This window comes from Drosophila santomea, chromosome X (assembly GCF_016746245.2).
Source record: "Drosophila santomea strain STO CAGO 1482 chromosome X, Prin_Dsan_1.1, whole genome shotgun sequence".
Classification (NCBI taxonomy): domain Eukaryota; kingdom Metazoa; phylum Arthropoda; class Insecta; order Diptera; family Drosophilidae; genus Drosophila; species Drosophila santomea.
Genome location: NC_053021.2, coordinates 9,179,913 through 9,191,671, shown reverse-complemented (window position 1 = coordinate 9,191,671; position 11,759 = coordinate 9,179,913). Strand labels below are relative to the sequence as shown.

At 43.7% G+C, this 11,759-nt stretch overlaps 2 protein-coding genes across 2 annotated transcripts; both read left to right on the top strand.

Annotated features, from left to right (window-relative positions):
* Window positions 1–282: 282 nt before the first annotated feature.
* Window positions 283–1,517, top strand: LOC120456624 (alpha/beta-gliadin A-IV). The gene is made up of 2 exons (XM_039643547.2): window positions 283–870; window positions 930–1,517. The coding sequence occupies exons 1-2, from the start codon at window positions 497–499 to the stop codon at window positions 1,267–1,269; spliced, it is 714 nt and encodes a 237-aa protein (XP_039499481.1). The 5' UTR covers window positions 283–496; the 3' UTR covers window positions 1,270–1,517.
* Window positions 1,518–6,874: 5,357 nt separating this feature from the next.
* LOC120455958 lies at window positions 6,875–7,795 on the top strand. Its single transcript, XM_039642500.2, has 3 exons — window positions 6,875–7,151; window positions 7,214–7,393; window positions 7,466–7,795. Exons 1-3 carry the CDS (start codon window positions 6,990–6,992, stop codon window positions 7,664–7,666), a joined length of 543 nt encoding a protein of 180 aa, XP_039498434.1. The 5' UTR covers window positions 6,875–6,989; the 3' UTR covers window positions 7,667–7,795.
* The last annotated feature ends 3,964 nt before the right edge of the window (window positions 7,796–11,759 follow it).

Sequence of the window (11,759 nt, the reverse complement as noted above, 5' to 3'; positions counted from 1 at the left end):
GTAATCAAATATATACATCAGTAGTTCGAATTTTTCAAGTAGTGTAATGAAATTGTGCCAACATACTGCAGGATTAAAATGTTCATTCCCAAATGTAAAATACGCAAAGCAAGTTAAATTGGTATTCTATTCCCCAGCTACAGAACTATGTAAAACTTAAGCTTATATCTGAAATAGTCAAATGCTGCTGACATTTTGGTTCTATACCAAGAACTTTAGATGGAACATATTAAGCTTGCCATTTATTTTGTACACAGGAGTGCTAAGTCACAAATTTCATTTGAACAAACATAGAACAATTTCACTTTTCCCCCCTTCAGTTAGTTTAGCAACTCCAAATCTCTAGCCATGAAAATTGTATCTGTTTGACAAAAAAATAAAAATAAAAATAAAAACACCAGCATAAGAACACCAGTTCACAGGTTTAACCCAGACCCAACCACAGAAATACACACAGAGCAAATCCAGCTCTAGATAATCCCAGCACACACTCCAAATGGGCGCCCAGTTGGCCGGCGAATCGCGTGCCGAGGGGTCCGGGATCAAGGAGGAGCGGGCGGAGGGCGGCGCAGGACCAGAAACAGGACGACAGCCACCGCAAGTGCAGGAAACAACGACCACGAGGGCGAAAAGGTCGGAGAAGACGGGGCAGCCGAGGCAGGACCAGGATGGACCACCTAACCACAAAGAGGAGTATCCACAGTCGAAACGGGAGTATCCACAGCCGGAACAGGAGTATCCACAACCAAAGCAGGTGTATCCACAGCCGGAACAGGAGTATCCACAGCCGGAACAGGAGTATCCACAGCCGATGCCCGTTTCCAGACGCCACCTGAGATCGCGCAGCATCATCACAGATATACAAAGGATGTGAGTATACTGGTTCTAGGCAATCAAAAATTATAATTTGTAATCATCTCGATATGCAGGCCAACGGAGGCCATCTACGCAGAGTTCGATCGCCTCATCCAGCAGGTGGAGGGCCACTTGGGTCAGGTGGCGGTGGATCCGCCGTGCATGGATGTGGCTGCCCGGCTGCAGAGCTGCCTCCAAGCGCACCGCCAGCGTACGTGCAACTGCTTTGCGGCCATGGAGGAGTACCGCCACTGTGTGGTGCGTGCCACCCAGAATCGCGTGGACGACATGGCGGACATGGAGCCGCCAATGTTGCCGGTGGTGCCGCCCCAGGTGATGCCACCACCCGCTGTGCCGCCGCCAAATGCGCGTGGTAACCGCAGGTGGTGGAAGTTTTGGACCTGGTTCCGCTAACCGGATGGATGCAGTGCTCTCGAGTCGCCAATAACACAATGCTAGAGAAATGGCTTTATTAATTAAAAGCATATGACTTGAATCCATTTAGCTGGTTGCTCCGGCTGCAGATGTGGCCAAAAGTATATCTACTTCCAGTGGTTCAAACGCAGTCACAGTGGCTGCTCGCATCACGGCATCAGCTTATAGTTCAAGTTGTTAGGTATTTTGTATGTTCTGTGTAAAATATATTATTTACATAAACATAAGCTCTATTGGTTGGTTGGTATGTCTGCTGTTAATGTTAACACTTAATTGTATTTATGTCATGATGAAAATATGTCGGTTTTGGCAAAAGTTTCTTTTGGCCTACAACTGCTTTTAGTTGCTATATTATTTGTTGTTAATTAATGGGAATTCCAAATGGGCCACATGATGAACAATTACCTAAACTATACGGACTGCACAATTTCTGTAAAATTCAGCTGAAAATTGCATTGTGCGGTTGACAACAAATGCCGTAATAAATGTTACCCAAGCTGCCAGCCAGCCACCTATGTTCAAAACCCAAAAACCCAGACTTTGAGTCAAATTGTAGAGCCAAGCGGAAGGCAGTTGCAAAATGTAACATTTACCACAAACTGCACGCGTGTAATTCTATGCTTTCAATTTGTGCCGAGTCAGTGGCTGCTTTATGTCCATCATAGCGGGCTGTCACTGTGGCGGACAGGAGAGGTGCTTCTGGTGCTTCTGTACTTTTGTATTTCTGCGCTTATGAAATGCAGATGGAGAAGCCGAGCTCCCGTTGCACATTAGCCTTCAGGGCGGAGGAAGGACTCCCTCTCCCCACTCCCTGTATCTCTGTATCTGTCTATTCATTCATTTGTATGTCCATATACATATAGGGTGTGGCGAGCGGGGGGGTGTTGCATATGCATCGGTGGAGGGTGTGGTGGGGGGGGGGCAGGGGGAGCGGGGCCAGACGAGAATGCAGAATTGCAATTTGCAATAAAAGTAAATCTGCTATGGCGCCGAGCTCCGGTTCCAGCTGGCTAGCTCCTTACATTGTTATCCACCCCTTTCCTGATCCCGATCCCCAATTCCCCCAATCCCCCCCAATCCCCGATCCCCTTATCTAAAACCATCTGCCGCCATATGTGTGCCCATGTGTGTGGTGGCTTTAGGTTGAAAGCCTTTCGGGCAAGGTAAGCAAACATTAGAATTTATTAAATCCAGCTCATGCAGAGCAGCCCCGCCCACTTCTTCGCTTTAGCCGAGCGCAGAAAAAACCATGGGGAGCGGGAGGGGGGGAGGGGGGGTAAAAAAAAATTATACCATATAAAACTCACCTTGCCACGTCTACGGCAGCACATTCAACTTTTGGGCCAGGCCAAAACACATACATACATACTCGTACACCAACGTGTATGCATATATACACTCCAGCGGACAGCGGACAGCGGATTCGCCTGTATTATCTTTCAAACACACACACACACCCACACACACACTCACACCCGCTTATAGCCCGGTACATATTTGCCCTTACATAATCCAACTTTGCTTTTAGCATTTGGCAAAGCAAACAAAATGACAGCGCCAAAAAGGAGTTCGCCCCAACTACACTTACCCAATGGTGGCTCAGCGATTATAAATAAATAAATATATACAATTTCATATACTCCATTACAACAAATTACTTAATAAATAACCCATAAATACTATTTAAAGTTGTGCGCGATTTTTGTAATATTTTACTGAACAAGTAGGTATTATTATTTTATATTATTTTATTTTATTTATATTATTATATAAATAAAATAATATATATGACCATGAAAATTGCATTCACACATTGTTTTTCTTTCGGTGTACGGTAAAGGGCTTCTGCGAAAATAGCATAAAAATAGCATACAAATATTAAGTAGAACCATCGCAGTATGCATTGTATTTTGCCACACCAAAATCAAAGGAGCGAATCTAGCCGCATAACTAACATAGTGGCCAAAAGGAAAATGCAGCTGCAAAATTGGCGGTTAGGAAATGCATTTCCCTATTACTTTCAAATATTTCATTGTCACGGAAAGTTAAATATTATGACTTAAGCAATAGAAACTTAAGAAACTGCAGTAAAGTGGCTTGATTAATACTGCTGTAACATTGCATTTAGAGAAGGGAACCTTTTAACAAAACATAACAAAAATGCCACACATATTTTCTAAGCATTTTCCCGATTATTTGTTTAAGCAGGATGTAGGGGGAAAATGCAAAAGAAATGCAAACTGTCGTATTTGAGTTATTCGTAGGATTTTCCGGGTAAGTTGTTACTTCCCCAGGAAGCAGGCGATTTATTATCGCAACTTAATCTCACAAAAACACGTCAAACCTGAAAATCCTGCTGCTCGGCAGCCCGGTAACTTGGCCCGCCCCCTTTCGCCGCACGCCCATGAAAAAAAGTGCGGGGGTGGGGTGGGGGCAGGGGTTTGCGAGATTGGGGTGTAGTATACATTTGCTCGCCGCCGTTGGCTTCATAAAAAACCAACTACATGGAGTGCGCATAGCAACAAAAACATGCAGGCAAATCACAGTGTACAGCGCACTTCACCCCCCGCTCTCATTCTATATATTTTCTCCTTTTTTTTTGTGCTAAGGAACCCCCTTGAAAACCCCACCACTGGCAATTTCCATTCGGTTGCCCTTCTGCGGGATTCGGGCAGAGAAAAAAATGCTACAACTTTTATCATATTACCCGAATTTAATATGTGAAGATTTCCTTTCTTCTGCTCAAGATATTTAAATTTAGAAAGAATAATAATGTTGTTTGGTACTTAGAATAATTTAATATTATATTATTGTGAACTAATTTCATTCCAAATCGAATACTCTCTATTTATACTGATTTTTCTTTCTCAAAAAATATATTTTGCCTTTCAATTTCGTCCTGTGCAATTCGCTTAGCCGTGTGTTTTCCGTTTGGCTCTTTTTTTTTTTTTTTTTTTTTTGGTAACAGTTTTGCCCACTGCTTTTTTCTATTTTCCTCGTTGTGCCATAAAGATTATTATGAAAGTATTTTGCTAAGCTTTCTGAGTTGAGTTGAGTTGAGTTGAGATGAGAAATGCCGGGCTGGGTTGGGTTTTGGAGTTTAGGTTAGGGTCTTGGTCTTGGTCCTGGTACTTGTTCTGGTTCTGGTTTCAGTTATGGTTATGGTATGGCTATGGCTATGGCTAAGGCTATAGTTCTGGTTCTGGTTCTGGTTGTGGTCTCTGCCATCTCTGTTGCCCGCGCTATCTGGCTGCGCATCCGTCTCTGCCATGCCATTTGGCTGGCACTCTCGAGGCCTTAAGTGTGCATGCATTATGCCATGTGCAGTTTTAGTTGTAGTTGCTGGGGCAGGCGTCCCTCCGCGAGTAATATGCATGCATGGATAATTTATCAGGACACAGCAGAGCTTTAAATTTGATTTAAGCCCCGTCGCCGCTGATTGCCATGTTCCTGCCCATGTCAATGTCCACGTCCGTACAGCCACATAGCCATGTAGCCATGTAGCCATATAGCCATCTGCCAACGTTATAGCCAACGTTTTAGTTGTGCTGGCCAACTGGCCAACTGACGGCAGCTCAAATGCAATTAAATGGCCCGACCGCAAAGCAAATCATGCACAAATCTCAACTGGACATTTCATCGAGCAGCTGGCCAATGTAAATGTTTATTTGCAAGAGCAAAGTTATATGGATTAGGATTGACAACCCTCTATAGTTATTTATTCAAATCCCATTCATTTGGTTACACATAAAACATTTCACATTGTAATAAATGATTTTGAAGGCTTATTCTTCGTCACATAAATGCCAGATTTAATATTATTGTTTCAGTGTAATTATAAGACGACTACTTCAAACCTTTTGACTCACTAAGCTTCTTTAATATAAGCAATATAAACGTTTTCATTTCAAATCATACGAGATAACTGTCAAAAATGTAAGAAAATTGCATTTCTATCAATTAAAAATAAAACTGTCTGTGGTCGAGGGCATTTATAATCGCAAAATAAATGCAGTAGTGCAGTAAATCCAGGCCATGAATCATATGGCCTGCTAAGCCGATAAGGCCCCCAAAAAAAAAAAACCCCTTATCAGGCACACAGAGCAGCAACCCCACAAAACTTTCGACCCCAATTTCAGCGACCTTAATCCATCTGTCAGGGGAGCGAACGAGCAATTCCGTGTAGCAGAGTGTAACAGCCTGGCTTTTTGTCCACGCCCCACACCGTGCAGCATTTGTGATCTGCTTGTAGTTTTCGGTGTTCTTACAATGGGCAGGCATGGATCCACTCCTTCCAAGTGGAAGGACTTAGGGGTAGGGGTACAGGATGAAGACGCCTTGAAGGCGGCATGGGCATATGGAAATCGGATAGAGCAGACATGGGCCAAGTTGTTTGTTTTTATGTTGTGTCTTTAGCCGCGTTGCATAAGTGCATTTGTCTGCCATCCCGACGAGCTCTTGTTTCGCCCGTAGTCCTGTAGAGTATATCCTCCTGCTGCAGATTCGCCAAAAACCGATGCAAAACCGAACTTGAGTTCAAACCCATTCACATACCCTTTTCCGTTTTCTCACACTAGTCCGGGCACTTGTTTTCAACGGAACCAATTTAGCGTAAGAAGTTTCAGCTCCAAGCTCGAAGTTCTTGTCATGTGCAGGCCAAGGGAGCTGGGGCGGCGGTCAGGGGTCAGGAGGTGTGTGTGGGTGTGTGTATGTGTGTGTGGTGCAATTATGCCAACGACAGCTGCCTGGCAGCCTCGTCGTCGCTCTATTAATCAAAAGTTATACAAAAAGCCAGCGAACTTCGCCACACAACTTGCCCCCCAGCCAGCACTTCCCGCCCAGTTTTCCAACGCTTTTCCTGGCTGATCCACAGCTCCCTATTCCCAGCTCGATTTTCTCAACTCCAGCTCCTGCTCCTGCTCCTGCTGGTGCTGCTCCTGGCGCCGGCTTCACTTCCTCATCTCATCCTGTTCTCCTTGTTGTTTGCAATTTAACTTTGCTGTGAGCGAAGGCTCTTCATGAGTTGGACCGAGCTTATGTGCGCAAACACATAGATACACTTCAGGAAAATCTTGCAAACGGTTTTTTTAAATAATAATAAAAACATGGTATGACAAATGTATATACGCTTTTCTCGAATGTAATATTATGCAATTCATCTATTTCAATTAAATCTATTATCTATATAAATATCAAAATAATTTAATACACACGCCAATGTTTTTTTCCAGCGCAGGATATCAATGTGTCTGTGCGTCTTGGTGAGCAAAAACAAGATATAATATTTTATGAAAGCTTTGGCAACCACTGCCCCCCTTCCGCTGCTGCTGGCCCACAATGGACTGGGACTCATTGGCCATAAATAAATAAGGCAGCCAAACACAATCAAAAACCAATGAAGCAGACCAGCAGCCACAAATGACAGGAGGAGCTGCGAGTGGAGCTCCTGGAGGCCGACCATCATCATCATCACCGTCGTCGTCCTTCTCGTCGTGTCATCTTTTTGTCCCTGTATTTGGAAAGCCAGCGGGAGTAGTTGGCCATGATTTAATGCCCTAATCTTTACAGTTTCTCATTCCTTGTCTCTCAGTCAGTCAGTGCCCTTTGGTTTGATCGAAACACTCACTTACAAACAATTATTTCCAAGATCTTTTATTAGTTTTGTAAATCTCTTTGTAGCAACTTTAACTCACTTCGCCATGAATTGCATCGGGCAAATCAATGATCTGTTTTGCCACGTGGTGCGCACCTACCTGGGCATAAGCATATCCAGTTGCGAAACCTACTCCATCTGGAAGTTCCCGGCTGATTTCAATTCGAAACTGTTCTACTATGTTCTCGGCATCAGTGTCCTTGGAGCGGTAAGCAAATGGAAATTCCTTTACCTAGCGAAGGACCTTTTACACCTTCCTCAAACTCGCAGCTCTACAATGTTCTGAAAATCATTGACCTTTCCTTTCGGAAATACGGCACTCCTCTGGTGAGGATGGGGCGGCCAAGGAAAGTCATGAATTTGAGTGGCAATCAAATGCGCCGCTTTCGAATCGCCGAATGCTTTTTATTGACCAAGGCGTGGACACTAATGATATACGCCTTGGTATTCGTAAGTACTAAGACTAAATATATTTATATATATTGAAATACATATGCAAAGCGAAAATCATATTTAATCCAGATGAAGCCGCATTACATTAATCCCTGGGTGCTGCTTTGTGGCACCACCTTGACCATCGATGTGTTCATCCTGGCATTCGATGTCATGCGTCAACTCGAGATAGGCCTGATCCCCTTGATGGTCCTCTGGTTCAAGTTGTCCAGCATGTGCTGTGTCCTCTGCGTGCAGCGGCTCCTCCAGCGACTGATCGGTATGCAATAAGGGACGCAGGATTTTCTTTGTTTGATGAACATGATGGGAGCCGTCTAAGGATGTTCAAAATTCTCAGTGACATGTAGCTGTTCCAGAAATAGCTATCCAGAAATATAGCGAATACAGTCGCTCCCCTGATTCTTTTTGTTTCCATTCCAAAGGAAAGTCTTTGGACTTCTCGCGACGACTGTATATTCTCGTTGCGACAAAAGTTTCGTGCTTAATTTAATTTGCTGCAGCATTCTAACTCGATTTCGCGCGTTTATCGTTAGGCGACAACTTTTTAATTGCCAGGCGGCAAAAAGGACACACACTCCCGCGATGTGTTACTCTTTTGTTGGCGAGTATAGGAGTAGTGCTGGAAATGAATACAGTATTAAATTATGGAGTATATGCGGTTTTTCAAACTGCTTTTTGAACATAGCAGTCAGTTTGTAACTTTTTTTCGCTAATTAAGAAGACAGATTATTTTCTTAAGGTAACTGCCAAAGTCTGGGCTATTGGAAGCGCTTTAATTTCGGCGCTGCGTGATGTGCTTTTCATTTGGGCTAAACGATAGCGCCATTTGACTTAATGAAGCTTAAAGACAATAAAACGCTTAAGCACACAACTTGGCCACGCCCCAGCGGCCCCTCGATTACACACACACACACACACACACACAGGCACACACATAGGCACACAGACGCACAAACTCACACAGAGAAACAACATTGTGTCAACGTCAAACGTCTTTTTCTTGCAACTTTCTGCGCTCGCGTCATAATTTCTATGAATTTTATATACTTTGATAAGCATTCCATTGGCATGCGAGGCACGTTCGAGTTGACAAACCCCAACCCCCCCCGGCCACCTCCGCCCATTCTGCTTGAAGCAAGCAAAGGAACCCCACTGGCCCCAAAAGCATTACCCCCCCTCCACCGTTCCAGATGTTGGACTTGCGAACTTTTGTCGCCGTCCATGTAAATCAGGCCAAGCGACAATTAAACGCGCCAAGCACGACAATACTTAGACCTAATGGCCACGGACCTGAACCTCGGACAATCAGAAAAAAAAGGGGGAGGTAATGTCGGATGGGGCGGAGACCACAGGAATACAAGGAAAAAAAAATACAAAAAAATTAAAAATCTGTATCTTTGAGAACAAGGTAATCATATTGCCAAGCCAAATCGCATAAAATAAATGTAAAAAATATGTACTTAGGTTTTTAAGCATTTTAGTAATTCGAAAATTCAATTCTTATTCAATTAATCGTACCGCTATATATATTACCTTTCACCACTCTTATATATTTTCTCAAGATTTCGGTTCTGATTTGGCTTAAATTTTCTCACAGTGCAGGCCAAGCCTTTGGCACTTCCGCTCCCATTTCCGCTCGTTGGCCGAAAAGTGTAAACAATTAAATTTTAATTAGAATTCGCATCGCTTGACATGCGACATGGAAATGGACGAAGGCGGGCAAATGTCAGTTGCCAGTTGTGCGGAGGGAAAGTGGGCGGGGGGCATGGATGGCTGTCCTTAACGGGGGCAACTTAAACCACCTTACCCACCTACGGCATCACGGCACCACCCACTCAACCCACTCACCCACCAAAACCGCACTTCCGATCCCCGCCACCGACACACAGACATTTCATTTCCGTTCTCGTCTGCTTCTTAATTTATTGGTCACCTCCAGAGCTGCACGCCTCCCCCCCCTCAAAAAGGCCCTTCGAATACCGAATACCGAGTACCGAGCACCAAGTACTGAGTACTGAACTTGCCCCCCTTTTTCGACACCCCTGCTGCGACTGAGATGCTCAAAAAGTGCTTGTAAATTAAACGGCTGACAGTTAATAGAAAACCGAAAGCCTCTCATTTGGCACATTTGCGGTCTGTGCTTTATATACCCCACATAAATATATATATGTATACTACTCTATATATGTGTGTATATAGCTACTTGCCAGTTTGATGGATTGCCGGCTTAGTTTTAGCCAGTTGACTGCCGCACTCGACAATTTATGCTCCCAATTTCGAGGAAGGTGTCGAGCCCCATAAAATATACGAGGTGGCAAGAGCGGGCCAACTGAAATTTTAATGCCCAAATTGCGGCTAATGAAAATGTCTAAGAGTGCTCGGATGATTTGTTGATTTCCTTCGGTGGCCTAACAAGGCCATAAAGATTGCGGGTCAACAAAAAGCAAATAATACGCAATACAAAGCCAATAAAGGCCATACATTATTTGTTGGCCATTAGGTTGATCCCAACTCGAGTGCTCAACTTAAGGTGTTTGGGGAATGGATTCAAGGAAAGCTCATAGGATATTCAAATTATTTCACACGGTTATTATTTCAAACAATTGTGCCTCTAAACTTGGTAAGAATATGTGGAATTAGCTTACTATTCACTACATTACTAATACGCAGTGTTGACCCTTGTCAAATGTTATTTCGTAGGGTGAAGCTTCTGACATCTGCTAACATAATTCAAGAGCTAAGAAAGCTGCTTATAACTATCTATTTTCGTAAGGCTTATATACCCTTTAAGGAAAGCTTTAAATTTCTTAGCTCCTTTAAATTTGTATCTTTATTGCTTCGTTGGTCATTGTTGTTCACACTCGGTTAATATTTGATTCGGTTTATATCGAATAATAATTTATATCGAATAACAGCTGTGCATTCATCATATGCAAGCATTATCGCAACCATTTCGGTGCACTTTTCTATCTGCTGCAATTTATTGGCAGCTCTATATCGTTTAACCTGCTGCCCGTAACTCTGTGTTTGCCGCACTTTCAGATCGGATCTGGGGAGTTCCGGTGCTAAACCGACTATGCCCGGTGAGACTTCGGTGCTGTCCCAGCTAATTTTGCACGGCCCGCGGTTCCGGATGACACTGCAAATCGAGGCCATGTTCCAGCAGCCGGGTTAATCCAAACTGTCGCCGGTGCTGGCAGGCTGACGGCTCCGGAAAACGGAGAATGGAGTCAGGAGTTAGGAGTTAGGAGTTAGGAGTTAGGAGTTAGGAGCGGGGAGTTGACCCAGTTTACGGCGGAGTTATGGATCACAATTCCTGTTTTCGCTGGATGGATGGGTGGGCTGCAAGGGGTTTAAAGCCAAATCCCTAAGCCCGAAACCCGAACCCAAACCCCAGACCCAAGCCCAAACCCAAACCCCAAAACGAAAGAAGGAAAAAAGCATCGATGTTTATGGGGACGCCACTAAATTTCGATAACAATAAAATATGATTTTCGCCTGGCGGGGAAATCAAAGAGCGGGTGTGCATACATACATATATAAAAAGAAAACACGAAAAGAAATTAAGGAACCGGCCGGAACCCGGAAAAGGACACCAAGTCACTGGGAATCTGGGTTGGCGTAAAATAAACAACAACAAATACGTATGTCTGTGTGTATAAAAAAAAAAGAAAATCAACTCAACTTGTTGTTTGGCAAAAAGCGAATTTCCAATGCCCTGATGCAAAGGTTTTTTTTGCTGTCAAGTGGGCGAAAGTGAAATGTTAGGAGCATGGAGATGTTCCAAGTTGGCCAAAAGTGTATATACCCATGCCGATCAAGGATGCGCCTGAGATCCAACAAAGCGCAGAGTAAATATTACAAAAATGTATTACACAAGGCTTTTGGATAGGCGCGGGTGGGCCGGAAAATGGGGAAAAGGAAAAATGGCAGACGTGACAAAAATGCTTAAGTGAAAAGTTACGAGCGAGCGGCGGAAATCGCTTTCCCCACTCACTCACTCCCCTCCCCCAGCAACTTTTGCTTCCCTTTTCCTTTCCTTTCCTTTCTTTTCATTTCGTTTCTTTACTTTATTTCGCTTGTTTTTCCCCACCCGGAAAACTTGCTTCGCGCACTTCGTTTTCCCTACTCCAAGTTTTTTTCTTTTTCGGCAGCGTTACGTTTTTGTTTTGCTCTCGCAGCTGCTTAATATTTTCTTGTTTACGCTTTTCGGGAAAAGGAGCAAAAAGGGGTGCACTGGAAAAAGTGCCATTTAATTAAATCATATTATGTTTGTGTACAGATAACCAGGAACATTGCATTTCTAGCAACCCCAGAAAAGCAAAGAGAAATAGTTTGCTTATTAAATATTATTTTGGCGATG

What these genes read in the sequence shown, in the direction of transcription:
- LOC120456624 (XM_039643547.2), top strand. Translation starts at nt 497, where the DNA reads ATGGGCGCCCAGTTGGCCGGCGAATCGCGTGCCGAGGGGTCCGGGATC. An exon ending in ATCACAGATATACAAAGGAT is followed by an intron (nt 871 to 929) that starts GTGAGTATACTG and finishes CTCGATATGCAG; the next exon opens with GCCAACGGAGGCCATCTACG.
- LOC120455958 (XM_039642500.2), top strand. Translation starts at nt 6,990, where the DNA reads ATGAATTGCATCGGGCAAATCAATGATCTGTTTTGCCACGTGGTGCGC. An exon ending in GCATCAGTGTCCTTGGAGCG is followed by an intron (nt 7,152 to 7,213) that starts GTAAGCAAATGG and finishes TCAAACTCGCAG; the next exon opens with CTCTACAATGTTCTGAAAAT. An exon ending in TGATATACGCCTTGGTATTC is followed by an intron (nt 7,394 to 7,465) that starts GTAAGTACTAAG and finishes TATTTAATCCAG; the next exon opens with ATGAAGCCGCATTACATTAA.